The sequence below is a fragment of the Bidens hawaiensis genome, unplaced genomic scaffold (assembly GCF_021521415.1).
Source record: "Bidens hawaiensis isolate Kalapana, Puna unplaced genomic scaffold, B.hawaiensis_p1.1 tig00057882_1, whole genome shotgun sequence".
Classification (NCBI taxonomy): domain Eukaryota; kingdom Viridiplantae; phylum Streptophyta; class Magnoliopsida; order Asterales; family Asteraceae; genus Bidens; species Bidens hawaiensis.
In genome coordinates this window covers 14,020-35,871 of record NW_027506401.1, presented here as the reverse complement: position 1 = coordinate 35,871, position 21,852 = coordinate 14,020, and the positions used below count along the sequence as shown (strand labels likewise).

At 34.4% G+C, this 21,852-nt stretch overlaps 1 protein-coding gene across 1 annotated transcript; it reads left to right on the top strand.

Annotated features, from left to right (window-relative positions):
* Positions 1 to 12,072: 12,072 nt before the first annotated feature.
* LOC143617769 (protein SPA1-RELATED 2-like) lies at positions 12,073 to 21,388 on the top strand. The gene is made up of 9 exons (XM_077090230.1): positions 12,073 to 12,157; positions 13,103 to 13,280; positions 16,868 to 17,857; positions 17,930 to 18,087; positions 19,030 to 19,690; positions 19,758 to 19,904; positions 20,616 to 20,933; positions 21,012 to 21,071; positions 21,144 to 21,388. The coding sequence occupies exons 2-9, from the start codon at positions 13,278 to 13,280 to the stop codon at positions 21,333 to 21,335; spliced, it is 2,529 nt and encodes an 842-aa protein (XP_076946345.1). The 5' UTR covers positions 12,073 to 12,157; positions 13,103 to 13,277; the 3' UTR covers positions 21,336 to 21,388.
* The last annotated feature ends 464 nt before the right edge of the window (positions 21,389 to 21,852 follow it).

Sequence of the window (21,852 nt, the reverse complement as noted above, 5' to 3'; positions counted from 1 at the left end):
AAAATGGTAGTGAGTGGGTGGTGGGAGGCGGTGGCGGGTAACGGTGGAGGTGGTGGTGGCGGGTATCAGTGAGGTGGGGTGGTGGCGGCGATGGACGCCGATTGTGGTGATTGGTGGCAGTGGCGGCGGCGGTGGGCAGCAATGACGGTGGGCGGCATGTGTTATGGTGGGGCGATGGTTGATATATGCGCCGGCAGTTGGGTAGTGCTGGGTGGCTGGCACCGATGGCGATTGTTGGTGGAGGTGGGTGGTGGTGGCGGTGGGCGGCGGGTGGGATCGGCGATGGTGGTGGCTGGTGGCGGTGGTTGGTGGTGGTGTGGGTGTTGATGTTGGGTGGTGGTGGTGTTGGGAAGGTGGTGGTGGTGATATAAGGTGAAGGAGGGAATGGAATGACAAAAAAAACATGGGGTATGGATGGAATGAAAAAAAACATGGGGTATGGATGGAATGAAATTGGGTATTTTAGAGGGAATGGAATGGACTAGGTAATGGGTCATTCATTTCCTTTGGTCAACCAAACACACTATTTTCCATTCCCTCACAATGGTCATTCCATTCCATCCTCCATTCCTGCATACCAAACGCTACCTAACAGTAAGTTGAAATTAACAATAAATTTCTACAAAACATGAATCGAATCAGAACTCTAAGCTTTCAAATCGAAGTTGTCCACACGGAACATGCTGGAACCACAATTATCATACAAATTTGATGATTCTCAACCGTTACTCACACTAAACAACATCTGTTAACCTAATTCTGTAACAGTAAGAAAAAAATAATCCATTAATGTAAAATTAACAACAAATTATATAAAGTTTCTACTAAACACAAATCTAATTCGAGCTTTAATCATTCAAATCGCAGATGTTTACAAGCAACATACAGAAACTGAAACTAACAACATCATACAAATATATATGAAACAAATAATAACAAACTCAACTTAAAATTGATAAATCTCAAGTATTAGTCACACTAAAACAGCATCAGTTAGCCTAATTCTGTAACAGTAAGATAAAATCAACACATTAAAGTAAAATTAACAACAAATTAGATGAAATTACACTAAACACGAATCGAATCCGAACTCTAAGCTTCAAAAACGCAGATGTTTACGCGCAACATGCAGAAACTGAAAATAACAACTATCATACAAATTATATGAACAAATTGAACTTAAATTGATGAATGAATTGACGTTATACCTTCAGATCAAACAGTTGCAGAAGATCGGATTCTACATGGAATCAAAGTACTGTACTGTATTCAATTCAATTCAATTCAATTCAAATCAATTCAATTGAATGGGTTTGGAGAGAGAAAGTGTAACGATATTTGTTTGTATATATTTATGGTTACAAGAAGTATTAAAAGATTCATAAGGGTCCCCTTGAAGTTTTGAAATTAGCGTTTACACCCCTGTGGTTTTTTCTACATAATAAATGCACCTAACCTTACACATGGATCTCTCATTGGGAAACACATTTTTGTGTTTTGCAGGGTTTAATATGTGACACCTGGTATTGAAAATAAAATGTACACATGAAAAGCTTATGTTTATTTTGGTGATGTGATAGGCGGATGAGTGTGTGATATTAGGTGTATTTATTAAGCTTTTGTTTTAAAAAATAAAATAAAAAATCCTTTTAGCCAAATTACTTCATCTATTAGGTGGTGCGAGACGATGATGTGGTTGGAAGCTTTGAAAGTTTAAAAATACACAAAAGACTTGATTGGGTTGGTTATTTTTGTCACTTGGTCGATATTATAGAGATTTAAAAACGACTTGGTATTCAATAAGAACTGACAAAAAAAACAAATGATATTTGATGATGTTCTGCATTTTGCTTTCCCATGGTATAGTAGTAGGCGTCAGAAATGCAAAATCACTGAATCGAGCGGGTCAATAACTCACTATTGTACATGTAACTTTTTTATTATAGCGTCTTGCTAGCTTTACCTTTATATATATATATATATATATATATATATAAATAACATATATATGCCTTTCAAGAAAAAGAATCTTTTAGTCAGTAATTTGTTGAATAAGTTTTAAATTATATATTTTAGAGCTTTCAATTTGTCTTTAAGAGCTCTTTAAAGGGTTGAATTAATATTATTATAACTATAATATTTTCATTTGTATGAATAATTTTAATTCATGATCGGTCATGTATTAAGGTTTAGAATGTTAAGGAGATGTTGTGACACTTGATAAAGGAGAATACAATGTGCACTTGGAATTGAATTTTGAGGTAGCACGGTGCCATGAAATGAAAATTTTATGTTTTTTTTTGGTAATGTAATAGGTGGATAAGTATGATATTAGATGTATTTGTTAAGCTTTTGTTTTAAAAAATAAAATAAAATCTTTTAGCCAGACATGACCAAGTAACATGTTCAATTTTATAAATAGTTCTAATTCATGATTGGTCATGTGATATGGTTTAAAGATTGCTTGGCAAACCTTTGTGTGACACTTGGTAAGGAGAAAAAAAATGTGCACATGGAATTGTATAGTTGAGAAGTTGAGATATCACGTGACAAGATATGAAAATCTCATCTTTATTAGGTAACATAACAGGTGGATGAGGATGTTAATTAGGCATCTAGGTGTAGTTATTATGATTTTTTTTCCTGCTTTTAATGAAACTTTATACGTAAATGTGACGAAGTAATTTGTTGAAAAATATTTAAATTCGTATTTTAGAGCTTTTGATGGGATGAGGATGGGTCCAATGCAATATCATGCGTTAGACTACCTGTAGTGGGGCGGATTGTTAGGGCGAGAAGGGGCGACGACGGCTACAAACACGCCCCCTGGGCGATAAGGGGGGAGGCGTCATATTTTCTCGCCCTCTCTTCCTTAACCTTTATTATTATTATATTCATATGTGAGTTGCATGTATATATAAAGGGTCTACAACACCACACCACTAAAACAAAAAACCCTATCTTTGCTGACTGGGCGTCACATGACACAAAACGCCCTATTTGTAGCCTCTCACTACACATAGCCTTAAGAGTATGAGATCAAAAGTGAATCTCGATAGCATCATCTTTTATTTCATAGAAGAAAAAAAAAGTTGTAGAGTTTTAAATTTATCTTAAAGAGCTTTAACATTTGAATAAGTATTATTAACTAACATTTAGAAAGATCAAAGAAATAATATTTAATACGATCTTGCTTAGTTATAAATTTACTAGTTAATTGTTTAATCAGTAAGTATTATTTATAATTTATAATAGACTATAACTCAAATGTACCTTAAACAAAGCAACCACCACATGTAATAAATAGTATTTTAAACATCTTGGGCAAATCTAAAAATGGGTCTTCCTTATAGGTTATCACAAAATATATACTCTATTCTCTATTGTAACCTAATGGATAGTGGCCAAAAAAACACTACTTATAAAATAATATGCTCTCTAATCCACACACGTTCCTTTTTTCTTTTTTCAATTAACAATGTTTATACTGAGTGATATTTTATGCTACAATATTATAAATCGTTCATATTAATTTTGAGGATTCGAGGTCTGATTCATTTCAGGAACACCATCAAAAAGAAACCAATCACTATCGGGAGACTCTTTGTTTGTTTACAAGTCGTTTACTAATTTGTTGTAGCAAATGTATCAACTGAATATGTATAGCTAAGTTAGCAATGCTGTCGTGTATCCGAGACAACAACTAAAATAATCATTCACTTTGGATCAAAAAAAATGTAAAATCCTTTCCTTTTTTTCTCATATTTTATTACTTTAGACAACTATTGTTTATTTAAACCATTATTTATATAGCATTTACTGGCTTACTGTCATTCAAAAAATATATATATAAACATTATATGAAAAAATAAACAAATTATTATGGTTAAGCGAAAAGAAGTTGAGGGGATTGATAAGTATGAACCCAAAACAAAAGGGAGTTTAGTTGTATATATTGTGAAATGGGGTTGTGAAGACAAAATGGTTGTCTTGTTTCTATAAAAACAAAATTAAAACTTTGGAGACTTCAAAGACTGATTAAATGTTTGGTTTTATTATCTTTCAAAAGCAGATAATGTATTGTGAATTTCTTGACACGACTACATATTTATGATCGTTCATCATGGGCCTATCCCCCCCCCCCCCCCCCTTCCTAATATTGTGTGTGTTTTTTTTTCCTTTTTAAAGTGTAGTTTTATTAATCCTTAATTAATAGTGACTAAGACAAAGTTTAATATTTGAGTTTTTTCTTAAACACTGTTGCTTCTTTTTTTATTGTTAACAGGCGGTCTCTGATGCAAACCCTCACATGTATTCATAACTTTAGGGAGCGTTCGCTTCATAATATGGAATAAAATTGAAATTGGAATTTGCATAGAATTTGAAATTGAAAGAATTGAATTTGGAATCTGAATATTCCAATAGAAATTGAACTTGGAGGGAATTGAAATCTAATTCCATTTTAATGTGTTCGTTTGACATATAAATTGTAATCTATCATCACAAAGGAATTATAATCGTTTTTTCTAGCGAGGATAACGGCGAAAACATTTTAGTTTTTTGAGTATTTTATTGTTTTTTATTTATATTTTGCGTTGATTTTTTATTATTTTTTTTTGAATTTTTTATGTTTTTTATTAATATCAAAAACCCCTAAAAAATTCATAACTCAAATTATAAATTAAAAACTAAAAAGTAAAAAAACTAAAATGTTTTATTCATTGTCCTCGTTAAAAAAACAAAACAAAACAACTTGAGAAAAGATAACTTCCTTGAATCCGTCCACATTTTGGAAGGATTTGGAATTCCTTTATTTAAAGTAATTGAATTCCAATTCCAATTCTTTGAACCGAACACACCAAATGGAATTAATATTTCAATTCCAATTAAATGAACACGTAATGTCATGAGATTTTTATTCCAATTCCTTTAAATCCTCACGAATTCTGTGAAACGAACACGTCCTTAGTGTTTTAAACTAATCTGCCATGACCTTAACACTCGTTTTGATTACATTGTTATCAGAGGCCAATGGGCATAATACAATGTCAATTTAATTCTTTTTGAAAACATTATCGTTTTTGGTTTAACGCGCTAAGATTCATGATGATCGACCTTTCAAATTTAGTATACTTTCAAACAGTGGCGAGCCACACTAGGCCGAACCCGGTCCTTTTCCGGTTTTATATATAACCCTATAGTGTTGAATTAACGATCGAACCCATTCTTTTTCGCGAACGAACCCATTATCGTTTAAAAAAGTAAATTCGAACCCGTTGATTATAAAAAGTTTAGTTAATAAACAAATAAAAAATATCGGTCATACGACTTAGTAACCGATCAACTTTTTTCTTCGTCGTCCGCCTCAAGGTTTCAACCATCGCCAACAACCAATACCTGTTGGTCTATCGTTTGAGAAGTGTTTTCTTCAATGAAGCATGTGAAGTCGGATTTGCATAATCATTTGGGTGACGATTATATAAATGATGCTTGTATTTTTGTATTGAGAATGGGTTCTTTTTTAAAGTCGCGATTGAATATATTTTTCAAAACATGAAAACACGTAACGAAAAATTATCATATGCAATATCTTTACATTTATTGACTTTGTATTTTATTGAATAGTAACGATATATTTTTGTTATGATAGTGATATTGCATTTTATTTATCTAGTCAAATGATCAACCCAACCCGACCAGACCCATTCAGGTGCGACAGCTTTGACGCCGGAAAACAAATCAAGCATTGAAAATTCCAAACCCATAAGAAAAAATTTCTAACTCCGCCACTGCTTTCAAACCTTTCAGTAAAAAGAAAATAAAATGTATGCACTCTCAATGACCTAATTATACATTGATAACTAAAGTTAGTTTAGTAAACAATTATAGGATGATTTAGCATGTTCAACTTTTAAAAACTTGTTCATATCAAGACTAACTCTCAAATATAATTTAAATGATTTCATCATAAAATATAGAGTAAAGTGCCATTTTCATCTTTATGGTTTGGTAAATGATGCGAATTTAGTCCAAAAGTTTATTTTTTGCATATGGACCATCCACGTTTCCCAGTTCCTGCCAGTTACATCAAATCACTAACTCCGTTAAATTTTATTGTTAAGTCAGGGGTAGACATATCTTTTCACTCTTTATTTATTATAATACTTATTTCAGTAAACTGCTGTTTTTGTCCCTCTTATTTGTTCAAATCTGCAGTTTTAGTCCAATAGTTTCAAATTTGCAATTTTTTTCTCTATGGTTTTATTCACTTGCAATTAAACTCGAATTCCTTAATCTCGTTAAGTCTTGTCGTTAAACCCATCAGTGTGCCATTCACGTGAGGGGCGGTTTTGTTCCTTTTTCCCCAAATACACCCCAGCCCCTCACGTGAGGGGGGGAGGTTGCAAATTAGGACTGAGGTTTATTTGGGGAGAAAAAACGACAAAACTGATCGTCATACGAGGGGCACGCAAATTGGTTAACGACCAGACTTAACGAGATTAGGGAATTCAGGTTTAACTGCAAGTGAAATAAAACCATATGAAAGAAAATTGCAAATTTGAAACTACTGGACTAAAACTGCAGATTTGGACAAACTAGAGGGACGAAAACCGCAGTTCCCTGAAATAAGTATTATAATAAATAAAGAGTGAAAAGACATGTATACCCCTGACTTAACAGTAAAATTTAACAGGGTTAGTGATTTGGATGTAATTGGCATGAACTGGTAAATGTGGAGGGTTCATACGTAAAAAAAACTTTTTAAACTAAAATCGTATTATTTGTTAAATCATAAGGACGAAAATGACACTTTACTCTAAAATATATACAATTTAAGGTTGTGCCCACCTATTAACGTTGGTCCCATAAGATCGCAAAAATATGTGGTCTGAAATGTTTCAATGTCATGCAACACTAACACCACTTTCATATCTTACCAAATGCAAATAACAAAAAAAAAGGGAAAAATGATGCGACCAGTTGGAACATGTCATGGTTAAGTATAGTGGTAGACGAAGATTTTTTTTAATGAGAGACGATAGAAGACTTAACACTAATTTTAAGTGGACATTCGAGATTTTCACATACAAATAACACAAATTTATTAATATGGTCTCACTTATCTAAGAGGTAGGGCCGCCACTGGTTAAGTGTGGGAAACTATCAAAACATTGACACAGTTACGTGTGCAAAGAGTAAAAGACTCAACGTATAAAATCGTAGAACCATATGGTGTTGGTCTTAGTTGTAACATATAATAAAGTTGTGTCAACTTTTGTTTAAGGGACTGTACGGTAGCCTCTTAACAATCATTAAGATGTTACCTCTTAATGACTCATAACCTCTTAATAGTTAAGAGGTAACTTTAAGTCTGAATGGTTAAGAGACTACCTCTTAATGAATACCTCTTAACCATTTAGACTTAAGGCTACGTCTTAATCATTAAGAGGTTATGAGCCATTAAGAGGTAGCCTCTTAATAATTGTTAAGAGACTACCAAACAGCCCCTAAGCCTTTTCTTAATTTACGTTTATAAACACATGCATTTTACCACAATTTTGGTAATGCGTGTTACACAAAAAAGGTTTTCTACAAACACCAAACACCCTCCATATACATCTCGTATAGGGTTATACAGGGACCCTATACGCCTCTTATAGCACTATACGGAATATATATGACCCTGCATATCGTATAAGAGAGTGTTTGGGGGTGTCCCTTGTAGGACCACACAGATTGACATATGATGGGTGTTATTGTAGAATTGTACTTTAGTTGAGTTTTGGTCAATTGTAGTCTGTAGAATATTAAATGCAACACACCTAACTGTAATACGAAAAGATGCACCTATACATTCATATTAATGGAAAATTGGAAACCATACATATAAAAACACAAGACTTACACAACAAGAGACCAGAAGGTCCACAACATACCCGAAAAAAAATGATAGAATCTTGTCACACCCCACTTTCGGGGAGCGACTAAAGTTGGATTTACACTTCACTTGTATCTTAGCCTTTACTATTCACAACGGATGTCAAAATAATCGTATTACAATTAACTAGAGAATTACTTCATAATGTGTAGACTAACTGAATAGAGTTTAAATATGTCAATCTTTACTCAATTGTTTTCAAATATGTTATGCTTTTCCCAATGCTATTGGAGATTATCTGATTACCTAAGTATCGGACAAGTTCTCAACTTTGTGCTTGCAAAATTATTCAAACGCACACATCATTCCACCCACTACACGTTTATAGACCCATGTTTGACTATATATACAACATATAATCAGAGTTTATGCATGTATACTATTGAAGACCACTAGAAGCTTGAGTTTATGCTTCTCGTTTTGGAATATTAACATAAACTCACATTGCTAAACGTTTCTGGTTTTTCAAGCTTATGCATTCCAATCAAGTCCAATTACTCCAAAAAAACGCCACTGGTAACCGGCCGAAACAAACAAGTCCACTTTACATATTCCCATGAAGTCCACTTATTCCTAAAAGGATGTTAACATTTGTAAAAGGGAAAAAAATTGAAAATGGGAACCATAATGAAACTTTGAGTGATTGTTTTAGTTAAAATAAAATGATGAATAAAGCCAATTGGACGAAACTAAAACCTCGTTACTATTTCATGATTTTATCGTAAAAAATAAAATATGCCATACTTCTCTCTCCGAATCTTTTACTTTCTAAAAAAAGGATAAACATAGTTTATAAATAAAAATATCCGAACAAAACTCACAGCCATGAACATTTAGAGAATAAATCTTATGTAAGCGTTGGATATTTACTAAAAGAGTTAACTACACAACTATACATGCAATCCCTATCATAAGATACTATTCTTATAGTTTAGCTCCAGCTTTTAAAAGTTATATCCAAAAAGATATAATGATATAACTTGCGGTTTGTTTGCCTTATATATCGTTTTCAATACTACTTTTTAATGACCAATAAATTTATATGGATATAATAGATTATTTTTTCAATTGACGTTCTTTAGCAAAAGAAATGGCATACAATATTTTTTGCGTTTAAAAACTCTATCACATTATGTCATTTGATCCTAATCCAGTTAACTTTTCTCGTTAAATCTTGTCATGTGCAAGGCACATGATGCTATTTTTTTAATTTTACACATTTTTACTATATAATAAAAACTAAAAGATTAAGTATATATAAAAGTAATTAAAAACTCTATTTATCTCTCCCTCTCTCTCACTATCTCTTTCTTTGTGATACAACGGTGGATGTTCTTAGCCCTAAATCTATGTTTTTAGACGATAATTAAGAGTTCAATTCATAACTATTTAGGGGGTAAATGATGCATATGTTCATTTGTGTATGTCTTTGCTGTGTTTTCAAATAAAAGCCCCATATTTGTGTGTCCAGCCGGTAATTGGGGGTTCAAAACAAGTGATGGTAGATAAATAGATTAAAGAAGGGGGGTAATTGAGGGTTCAAAACAAGTGATGGTAGACAAATAGATGAAAGAAGAAAGAAAGAGAAGGGGGGTAATTATATTCACGCCCTGCTTGCGGTGCGCACATATAATGTATATATGTGTGAACCCTTGGATGAGCAAAAGTAAAATTGCACTAATTTTGACGTTATTTTACTAATCACGTGAAAATAACGTTAAAAGTGGCGGAAGGTTAATCAGGCATCATGTGGTGGCGTTGATAGCCGAAAGACAAGGGCACATGCACCAATCAGCCGGTGTCCCGATGATTGAGTGTTATGTGTCTTATGTCCAAGGTTTGATTCAAAACTACTATCGAGCCGGGGGTCTCACCGGAAGCAGCCTCTCTATCCCTATGGGATAGAGGTAAGGCTGTCTACATCTTACCCTCCTCAGACCCTACCATAGCATTGCTATTGGTGGGATATACTGAGTACGATGATGATGATGATGATGATGAAGAAAGAAAGAGAAGTTTTTATTTTTAAATATCTTTATGTTTATATTTTTAATTGTTAAAAAATGTGTGAATTTACAAGAATAGCCTTATGTGCCTTGCACATGACGAGGTTTAACGAGAAAAGTTAAATGGGTTAGAGCCAAAGAACATAATGTGATTAAGTTTTTAGACGTAAATGATGTTTTCTGTCATTTTTTTGTTAAATGACGTTAATTGAAAAAACGATAACAAATGATGTCTTGTTCTGTCATTTTTATGGCTTGGAATCCAGCAAAAGTAAAGAAAAAGAAAATTCCATTTTCATATTTTTTTACGCCCATAAGTGGCCATAACCCTCACTCTGTGGAGGTCTGTTTGTTTTTTACCTTAACTTCTTTTTTTAAAATAACCATCATATCTTCATAAATAAAATATAAATAAACCAACCCCTGGTTTATTTTTTAATCTTTGTTGAAATTGGTTGTCAGTAGAGGAGAAAGAAACTTTAATAATAAATATATAAAAAATATTATTTAATTAAACATAAGAGAGAAATATAGTGTTTTTAGTGCTATTATAAGGATGAAGATGAGAGACGGGCTGAGAATGCTCTAGTAGAGCATTCACAATGAGTTCTCCACTTTTTGGTGTGTGGTTGTGAGTTGAGTGAAGAGAAAATGTTACTGTTCATGGTTAAATTTGGAAAAACACCATTCACCTCCATAATATTTTAATATTTGTTGAAAGTGATTGTGCATGGTATAAAAAAGAAAATGTAATGATAAATGTATAAAAAAAATATTATTTAATTGAAAATAAGAAGGAAAAGGGTAAATTACAGGGTGGAGAAAGAAAAAATAGTAATTTTTGTAAATTTAGGAAAACTTTATTTGCCCTCAGTTATCTATACTATATATAATACACCAAACAAAGGCAAATTAAGACACTCATTTTTAAGTAATTTACAACACTTAAAGCATGAGGTACATGTGTTAGTAAGGGTAAACATGTCTTTTAAACACAATTCATTCAACTTACAAGTTTGGTGCCTAATCTTTAACCATATTATGTTTTTAATTTAACTTGTAAACTAACTTCTTACCCATGATTTTTAAACGACTATAGCTTTTCCATACGTTAATATTTTTATAAACAAATTGCACCATAAAAACGAGCATTTTATTCTCTTTAATTTGGATATGATATTGTTGTAATTTTTTTCATTTTAAATAAATTAATATGTTACGTATGTGTGTTCAATGTCGGTTTTGATGGTTTTTAAGTTAAACATGTGAGTCCAACTGTTAATACTGATTTGTTGTCGTCCAAAACCAAACTCAACCATTGAAAGTTGAAACCGAATCATTACTAACGGCCTGGTTCCAAATTGATTTCACAGTTTAAACTTTAATAATAAATTTAGTTTAAAATAATTAATAATTTAAATGTACCATCAATTTTAACTAAAAACCAACATAATATGATACTTGAGATGATCATAAATAAAAAATGATAATATTAGCCACATAAATGGTAAATATTATTGGAAGATCTAGGACGTGAAATAATAACAACAAAGATTACAAAAGGAATCATATTTCAATTAGGTTAATTTACAGTCTTTTCTGGTTTCATATGGCCGGTTGCCGAAATAAACCGCGAAATAACCGTTCACTACGTTTTGAAAATTTTGAAACCGACAAACAAACCGAAAGTAAAAAAGAAAAAGAAAAAGAAAAAGAAAAAAAGAAGTCAAACCAATGACCGATTTAAACGATATTAAGGTTTTAACCGAACCATAAACACTTATATTTGTACGTGCTTAACAGGTTTAAACACCCGCTGCATCGCGCGGGCACCCGTCTAGTTTTTTAATATGTATTGATACTGGTTGTGAGGAGATGAGAGAAAAAATAAAATGTATAGAAAAGCATTACGGAGTATTAATTTAAACATGATTTATAAATTTAACGTTTTTTAATATAATTATAGAGACGGGGACCGAGAATGCAGAATATATAAGCAGAAGAGTAAATAATAAAACCCGAGGGACTGGTTTTGATAATTGAGTCGGTGAAAAACAAACATTTTCAAAATCCTCACGACGATAATATGATGATGATGATGGTATTCAGAAACTGATTCGATAAAGTAACCAAAGCAAGCATCAAACTTATAACGCATAACGCACCGTTTAGCAGTTACACCTTTTCTCCCTAGGGTTTCACTTTCTTTGAGGTATCATATCAAACTTACATCAACTTCGATTCATTTCGAGTTCATCGCATTGCTTACGTAACATACGTTTCAATTCCAATCGCAATTTCAATACATTTTGTTAGATTTTGATCGATTGCAGCTCGCGGTAGTGTTACGTTTTGATCTAGATGAATTTTACGGTGAATTAACTGAATGTGTGAATAAGTGAATTCAATAGTTTTGATTAACAATTAGTATCGGTTTTGATTATTTGAGTTGCATTGGATTAGGTTTTTTGTTGCTTTAGGATTTGAATTGGTGTTTGGAAGTATGTTATGTACTTATGTGTAGTTTTTAATTATTTTTATTTATGATTAGGAGTTTAGGCTTAACTTCACAACTGAAATCGAAGCTGTTAATATTGTACGGATTACTAGAAGCTCGTGTTGATGATGACTATGTAAAGGTTAACGTTAGGTGGAGCAGTTCGCGATAGTAGAACGTTTTGATTTAGATGAATTTTGTGGTGAATTAGCTGAATGTAGGAATTGAATAGTTTTGATTAGGCTTTTTGTTACTTACGGATTTTTTTTGTGTAATTTTCAGTTATTCTTGTTTGATATGATTTTGTTTATGATTAGGATTTTAGGTTTAGCTTCACAACTGAAATCAAAGTTGTTAAACGTGTTGAGAGCTTAATTATTGTACGGATTACAAAAAGCCATATGAAGGAATCGAGGTAGAATATTAGTTGCAGTTCGCGATAGTAGAATGTTTTGGTTTAGGTGAATTTTGTGGTGAATTACCTGAATGTCTGAATTAAATAGCTTTGATTAGGTTTTTTGTTACTTTGGATTCGAATTGGATTTTGTAAGTTTGTTATGTGTAATTTTCACTTATTGTTGTTTGATTTGATTTTGTTTATGCATCATTTTCCCTAAATCTCACAACTGAAATCAAAGTTGTTACATGTTTCATTGGCAGCTTAATTATTATATGGATTACTAGAACTTGCTATACGAAGGCTGTGGTGAAATTGGTGCGAAAATGATGGGCTGGGAAGTATGTACATGATGTGGTGAAGTGGTTCGGTTTTGCTTGTGTTGATGCTGACTGTGCAAAGGCTGACACTGGTGGAACGGACTTGAGATAGATACCAATGGTAAAGCCTAAACTTGCATCATTTTCTTGTCATATGTTTGTAATGTTATTATAGACTTAAGCCTTGCTGTGTATTGTACAAGATCTTATTAGAGGGTGGTAGCCGTTTGGATGTGAATCTAAATAGTTATGGCAAATTTGCAATTTTGTTTGTATACGTTATTGTGACTTGAAGTAGTAGTTACTAGTTTTCACTTTTGAGTGATTGAAAATGATGCAGGAGGCATTCGATCCATTAAGCCGGCCCGGCCCAATGTTTATTTTTATTTATAGGTAGGGTATCAAGTCTCTTGTTTAGTCAGTTGATTATTTTGAATTAAATATTGTAAGCTTTTAAGCTTGTTAACCGAATCATTCGGTTTGAATCGTTTGAATGAAAATTGTGTTCTTGAGCCATTTGATTGCTAGTCAAAACTGCATCAGTTGGTATCAGAGCTTTTGGTTCTCAAATGGCTCGACATTTTTGGTTCTCAAATGGCTCGACATGAAGATGAATACTTTCTTGCTCGTAGAATCGCCGACCGAGGCAACGAAAGGAGGGTTTTCTATTCGTGTGCTCGTGGAGAAGATCGATGTCCTACTCGCAGAGTCGCCGACCGAGGCAGCGGTGGAGTCTGTATAGACCCACGGGATCTTAAGAAGATCAAACGACTCCGACAACGAGTCCGCGATCTGGAAGAGATTGAACGGCTCCGAAAACGATTCCGTGATCTCGAGTTACAACGGGAGATGCGCGAGGCGGAAACCGAGTCGAGCACCATCGTCTGGGACGAAGGTGGCGATGGAGAGCAGCAGCCGTTTGGCCATCACCCACTCCGGTTCTATGAACCAGCTGATCATTGTTACTCGGAAGACGAACCGAGTGTTGATAAAGATGAGGTTGATTTTCATGAAAACAAGTGTTTTAGGGAGAAGGAGTATCATTCTATTGTTGATTTTATCTATGAATCGCCACCTGTGTTTGAAAACTATGGGGATGATGAAGCATATTTGGAGGTTGTTGTTAGTGATATTGGTGGTGGTATGGTTAGTGATGATGAAGTGGTTTCCAAGAATTTTCTTGTTGAAGATGAGGGTTTTATGATAGTTGCTGGTGCTCCGGCGGCCTCCATGGCTGTCCCTTTTATCAAGCCAGATGAATCGGGATTTCTAATAATGAAACAAGATTTGACTAAAGATCCTATTATGGTGGGAACTAAAAAGGAAATAGTTTTGACCGAGGGAAAAAATATCTCGGTAGTTAAGGATAAGGATGGTGGTCATGGGTTTGATTTTTTCACCATGCTACCTCCTATGTGTGAGTCACGTGAGGTTGAATTAAAAGTGCATGGTGAGCAATGGTTTACAAAGGAAAATAAACCAAATGTGGATCCAAAAGAAGACGTGGATTCCATGTTTGTAAAAGGGCCGTCCAATTCTAACAGAAAAGAAACTCCACTATTTGTTTCAAGTGGCGGGCTTCACAATATTGCTGACCCGGAACCATTAAATAAACTTCAAGAGTTGAATCTGGTTAGTTGGCCATCGATTGTTAATGTGTCACAATTCTACAATTCCTTCGATCAAGGTGGTACATGTTCGGAATCAGGCGAGACAACCAGTGAAGTTAAGTTATTTAGACTGGTCATGAGGATAATAACAAATAGGAAACAGGTTGATGTTCCGTTTGATCCGGGCGGCTTTGTATTGAAAGCGAAACTCGAGGACGAGTTTTTCGAAGATGGGGAGTATGATGCAGGAGCATCTTCTAATTTAAATTCTGATTTTTATTATCTTTTAATATTTTGTGTTTATCTTGTTTCCAAGTTTATCTCATTTTTATTTTAGTATAAGTTAGGGTTTAAGGTTATGTATTATTCAGTTTTTTGATTAAGTTTGATTATAAGAACATTGTTCTTGAACCTTTGGTTCGTTTATTCGTCTTTGATTAATCATGAGTCTCTCGAGCCATTGAATGCTTCCGAAACTGCATCAGTTGGTATCAGAGCTTTTGGTTCTCAAATGGCTCGACATGAAGATGAATACTTTCTTGCTCGTAGAATCGCCGACCGAGGCAACGAAAGGAGGGTTTTCTATTCGTGTGCTCGTGGAGAAGATCGACTCCCTATTCGCAGATTCGCTGCCCGAGGCAGCGATGGAGTCTATCCCGACCCATGGGATCTTGAGATCAAACGGCTTCGAAAACGAGTCCGTAATCTTGAAATAAAACAAGAGATCAAACGGCTGCCAGCGGGTCCGAGATCTTGAGTTACAACGGGAGATGCGTGTTAAGGAAACTGAATCGGGAACTACCGTCTGGGACGATGTGAACGAGGAAGAGGAGCATCCTTTCGACCATCCCCACCCTCGGTTCGATGAGCCGATCTATCAAGAAGAGTGTTTATTGGAAGACAAACCAAGATTCGATGAAGATGGGAGTGATTTCGATGAAGAAGAATGTTCGTTTGTGCGAAATATTCTTAGCAAAGTTACTTGTGCTCAATCTGTTTGCGAGATTGATAATGTTGAGGTGGATACCGGTGACAGTGAATTGGTTAAAGGTGTTGACAAGTTTTTTGAAATTCCAATCAATATGGCAACGACATTCATGGAGGAGTCAACCGGTAATTTTGGTTTAAATTTTGAAATCCCAATATCTATGCCCATAATTAAGGATATTTTAAATGTTTCTAAAGATAAAAATGATTGGAATTGTGAGATGCTTGTTGACCGGCAGAGAAAAAAATCTCACATGGTTTTGCAAAATCAAAATATAGAAATTATCAAGGTTGTCAACAAGGAAAATATGCATGAATATATAAATCAAGTTTACGTGGGTGCTGTCCAATAATGTCTACCATTAATTCCTGAGTGGGCCTATTATTAATGATTATGGGTTGTCCTTTAAGCCTACCAGAAACAATATTACAGCCCAACAAAAAAAGGCGTTTGACACTGTTCCAATTACTAATAGAAATCGGGGTATGGACTTTCCACTTGTATTCAAAATTGGAGCTAAAGTATGTGACCGAGTCAATATGATACTGGACATAAACATGCTCAACGTTCCCTATGACCCGGGTGGCACATGTCTAGAGTCGGGCGAGACAATCCATGAAAGTAAACTGTTTTGGCAGGCTGCAATGGCAATAAACAACAAGCAGATTGATTTTCCATTTGATCCAGGTGGATTTGAGCCAGAGACAAAACTCGAGGACGAGTTTTTTTTAAGAGGGGGAGTATGATGCAGGAGGCATTCGATCCATTAAGCCGGCCCGGCCCAATGTTTATTTTTATTTATAGGTAGGGTATTAAGTCTCTTGTTTAGTCAGTTGATTATTTTGAATTAAATATTGTAAGCTTTTAAGCTTGTTAACCGAATCATTCGGTTTGAATCGTTTGAATGAAACCATTGTGTTATTGAGCCATTTGATTGCTAGTCAAAACTGCATCAGAAAATACTCTTCCACTTAATCAGAGATCATGTTTATAACATCTCAAATGAAGAAACTTTCAAAGTTGTTATATATTTGATCATGCACCCCTTGACTCTTGTTACTTTTTCTGTTATGGTAGTTAACCAATCACAAGCTGTTTGTTTCTTTTCAGGATCTGAATGAAGTGATGGATAGTGAAGTGAATGCAACAGAAGATATAAATATTCCAGATAACAAACCTGACCAATTTACAAAAGTTTTGGATGATGAAAACAATGACCGGGTCGGTGCATCAAGCCGTGCGTGTACCAGCCCTCGTTGTACCAATGATAATCCGGGGGTCTCGGTTAACGAATTAACCGTTACAAGCTACAGCAGCGGGAAATTAGAAATGATTAATGCATCGAATATGAAAGAAGTAACTAAAGACACCAGCACACCAAACCCTAGTGTCTGGGAATATTCAGATGCTAACTTCTCAGAGTTTATTGGCAAAATACAGGAAAACGAAAGTCAAAACGAGAAAACCGAGAATTCACCACCACAGGATGAAAAGCAACCGTCTCATGGAGGTATCCGAACAAAGATTCTTTCAAAATCTGGTTTTTCCCAGTTTTTTGTGAAGAACACATTAAATGGCAAAGGGGTTGTTTTCAAAGGTCCAGCTCGAGGTGGAGCTGGTGTTCATATCCGCGGCCAAGGCGATATTATTTCCCCTCCTGTTGCTATTCCCAACCCGAGGCCTATTGTTGCTCCCAACAACAACAATAATAATGCAAGTTTAAGAGAATGGTTGACGGCACACAGAAATAAAGTCGATAAATCTATAAGCTTATTTATATTTAAACAAATATTAGATTTTGTAGATTCGTCACATTCTCAAGGTGTTGCAATACAAACGTTAAGACCATCGTGCTTTGAGTTATCACCTTCAAACCATGTGTTGTACCTGGATTCACTTGCTAACAAAGAACTCATAGAAACCAACAAAAAGAGAAGACACGGGGACAATAGTTACTCATTTGCTAGGTGGCAACAGTTCCCGAATCAAGTATCTAGTGATTTATCTGAAGAACAGTGGTATGCAGGTCCCGAGGATGATATTCAGAGGTGTTCTACATTGTCTTCAAATATATACTCTTTGGGAGTTTTTCTATTTGAGGTGTGAATAACTTTCATTTATTGTTCACCCATTTTCCTTCTTGTTTTTAAATACATTTTCGTTGTTTTATAGCTTCTTGGGTCGTTTGAATCGGGAAGAGAACATGCAGATGCAATGATGAATTTACGTCAAAGGATTCTTCCACCCCGTTTCCTTTCTGAAAATCCTAATGAAGCTGGATATTGTCTTTGGTTGCTTCATCCAGAAGCTTCTGCACGACCAACGACCAGGTAATGATACATTTTAGAGGTGATCAAACCCGCTGTGGGGGGGGGGGGGGTATTTATATTTATTGAACTGATGCGAAACGCTTTTTGTATTTAAATGTTGTTTTTTTAAATGTATGGTGTCAGTTATATTCTATTTTAGTAACAAATTAATATTTTGAATGAAATCATTTATTTCACGCCATTTCTTGAGTTTATCTGTTTGATCTGTTACAGATAAAACATAGCCCGAGTCGAGCTGTTATTAAATAAATAGGTCGATCTTTCAGATATATTCTAGTCAATTTATATAATAAACAGTACAATGTTATATTATTGTTTCGACTAGGGGTGTGCATGAGTCAGATTTGGGCAAAAATCGACCCAAAAACTGGAATTTCAGTTTTTGAAAACTGTTTGGGTTTCGATCTTTTCGGTTTCTGGTTTGGGTTCGGTTTTTTCGGTTGTCATTTGGGGTTGAAATTTTTGGGAAAAAAAATAGTCCAAAATATGAATTTCGGCCATCTTTTTTGCTAATTAATACCTAATTGATTATTATACATTTGGGCTAAATTATTTGGGTTACGATATCTATTAATTTCTTATAAATTACTTAAAATTCAAAATAAAAAATGAAAATCTGTAAATTCGATTTTGTTCTGTATTTTCATATTTATTGAATGCAAAACCAAGACTGAACTGAAAGTACTGCTTTCACAAAAACATAAAACCAAAGTGTTAGTTTTTGTTTGGGTTCGGTTTGGTTTTTCTGGTTTTAGATAGTTTTTTCGGATTCATGCACATCTATATTATATAATCACACACAAGCATACTATGATTTCATTTATTATAACTATCTTTGCATTGATTTGCAGAGGGTGTTTGTAAGTGGAGTGCCATCAGATAATTATTAATTGTTATATTTTATGTTAGTTTTTACCTAAATTCCCTGATTTTATTTAACAGAGATATCTTAAAATCCAAGCTTGCAAGTGGAATAGAAGAAATATCAACAAACAAATTATTATCAACCATTGTTCAAGAGGACACCGAATCCGAACTATTGTTACATTTTCTCACATCATTAAAAGAGCAAAAAGAGAAACATGCCACCAAATTGGTTGAAGATATTAATTGCGTTGAATCCGATATCTCAGAGATCGAATCAAGACGTTCAAGTATTTCAACATTTGAAACAAATGCAACATCATCATCAAGTTTAACTAAAACCAGCCTAAGCAATCTTGAAAACGCCTACTTCTCGATTAGATCAGGCATCAATGTTTCTGAACAGCCGTCAGATCGACGCGGGGAATTTTTTGATGGTTTTTGCAAATATGCTCGGTATAGCAAGTTTGAAGTTTGTGGTAATTTAAGGAAGGGTGATTTTAGTAGCTCCGTAAATCTTATATGTTCTCTTGGCTTCGATCGGGACGAGGATTATATAGCAACTGCTGGCGTTTCAAAAAAGATTAAAGTCTATGATTTTCATATGTTATTGGATAATTCCGTTGATATTCATTATCCCGCTATTGAGATGTCGAATAAATCGAAGCTTACCTGCATTTGTTGGAATAGTTATATAAAAAATTATCTTGCTTCTACTGACCATGATGGCGCAGTTAAGGTGTGTTTACTTATGATTTTACATTATTTTCTTAATAAATGTTGTCTAATTTAATGTATGATTTCAGTTATGGGACGTAGGAAGTGGTGAAGCGGTTTCTCATCATGTTGAGCATGAAAGGCGGGCATGGTCGGTTGACTTTTCTCATGTCGACCCCACAAAGTTTGCGAGTGGAAGTGATGATTGTTATGTCAAACTTTGGAGCATTCATGAGGCAAGCTTGCTCTTTCCGTTATAACATTATCGATTTTAAATATATAGATTGTTACTAATCTATACAGGGTTGTCTGGATGCATTTTTTTGGAGGCTTGTAAACGAACCAATTCAGTGAACAAGGCGTCAACCGTTCGGTGGGAAGTTTGTCTATTTAATAAAGGAACATACATGAGCAACTTTTTTTGTTCATATCGTTGAATGAACAAACATGAACACATTTTCCGTTTGTTCATTTATGTTCGTTAGTTTACGTTAATTTAGCCAGTTTACGTTTGTTAATATTCTCATTTAAACCTTTTAGGCTCAACGCATTGTTTTTCATATTACTTTTAAGTTTTAACTAGTTTCAGACTTTCGGCTCAATTATACTTGTTCATGTTTTGTTTGTTCATTTACGTTCGTGAACCATTCGTTTATATTGTTAACGAACACGAACATGTTCATTTTCTTAACAAACGTACTCGACCAAGAAAACTTGTTTGTTTAATTGTATGTGTTCAGTTAAACAAACGAAAAAGAATATACTCCAATACGCGTTCATTCGGTTCGTTTACTAGCCTAATTTTTAGAAAGTGATTACGTGACATTAAATGCTCTAAATTAGATAATCAGCTGTAACAAAATGAGTTGTTGAAATCAGATTATTTCAAGGTTTTATTTTGTGCATATAAGATTTAATAATTATAGTGAAATTTATTTGAAATGCAGAAGAAGAGCTTATCAACGATAAAAACCGTTGCAAATGTTTGTTGTGTTCAGTTTTCTCCTTATTCTTCTCATTTACTGTGTTTTGGGTCAGCCGATCATCGGACGTATCTTTATGATCTTAGAAACGTTTCCAGACCGTTGTCTATATTGGTGGGCCATGACAAAACTGTTAGTACTGTGAAGTTTTTGGATTCTGAAACCCTAGTTTCTGCATCTACTGACAACACGTTAAAGCTTTGGGATTTAAAGAAAACCAATTATGGTACTTTATCGACCAATGCATGCGTGTTAACGTTTAAAGGACACACAAACGAGAAGGTTCGTTTTTTGAACTAATATGGAAATCATAATATTGGATTTAGTATTTATTCTAATATGGAAATCACATATTTACAGAATTTTGTCGGTTTATCTGTCGCCGATGGGTACATTGCGTGTGGTTCAGAAACAAATGAGGTACGCTTCAATTTGAAACCATATTAGTCAACTTCTGACTTTCAAAAGTCAAACATAGACTTGTTTGTGCAGGTGTTTGCTTATTATAGATCACTGCCCATGCCAATTACATCTCACAAATTTGGGTCGGTGGATCCCGTTTATGGCAAAGAAATCGATGATGGACATAACCATTTTGTTTCAAGTGTGTGCTGGCGGCAGAAGTCGGACATGGTGGTTGCCGCCAACTCCAGTGGCTGCCTGAAGTTGTTGAAGATGGTTTGAGCCATTTGAAAGTCCAAGTGTATAGTGGCTGAGAATAAAGGGAATTCCCAGTTCTAATATGGTACATTGAGACGAGTCGAGAGTTTTTGCAGTTTTTTTTTTTCGGTTGGAAAGTATAGAGTTGCTGTTTGTGCAGTTTTTTTTTATGAAGTTTGCAAAGTAAAGTTTACAAATGGAAGGTATGGTAGACGGTTACAGGTATACCGGATAGTTTAAAACCGACAAGGTTATGTTTAGTGTTTGATGTATGGTTGGCGTTCATCTGCAATATGCATAACTATGTGATGGGTTGGTGTTAATTAGGCTGAAACCGAACGTTCAACAGAAAACTAAGGGGCACAGGAAACTGTTTTTCAGCGTTAAGTTTCGGCCCTAAATCCAAAAAAAACTCTTTTTAAGCTTGGGGGCTGTTTGTTTGGGTTTGAATGAGCCTCTTAATGGTTCGTCTTACCTGGTCAGACTTAAGAGTGTTTGTTTTGTTAAAATACTACATCTTAATGGCTGAATAAGCCTCTTA

What these genes read in the sequence shown, in the direction of transcription:
- LOC143617769 (XM_077090230.1), top strand. An exon ending in TGGGAGTTTTTCTATTTGAG is followed by an intron (nt 17,858 to 17,929) that starts GTGTGAATAACT and finishes GTTGTTTTATAG; the next exon opens with CTTCTTGGGTCGTTTGAATC. An exon ending in AACTTTGGAGCATTCATGAG is followed by an intron (nt 19,905 to 20,615) that starts GCAAGCTTGCTC and finishes TTTGAAATGCAG; the next exon opens with AAGAAGAGCTTATCAACGAT.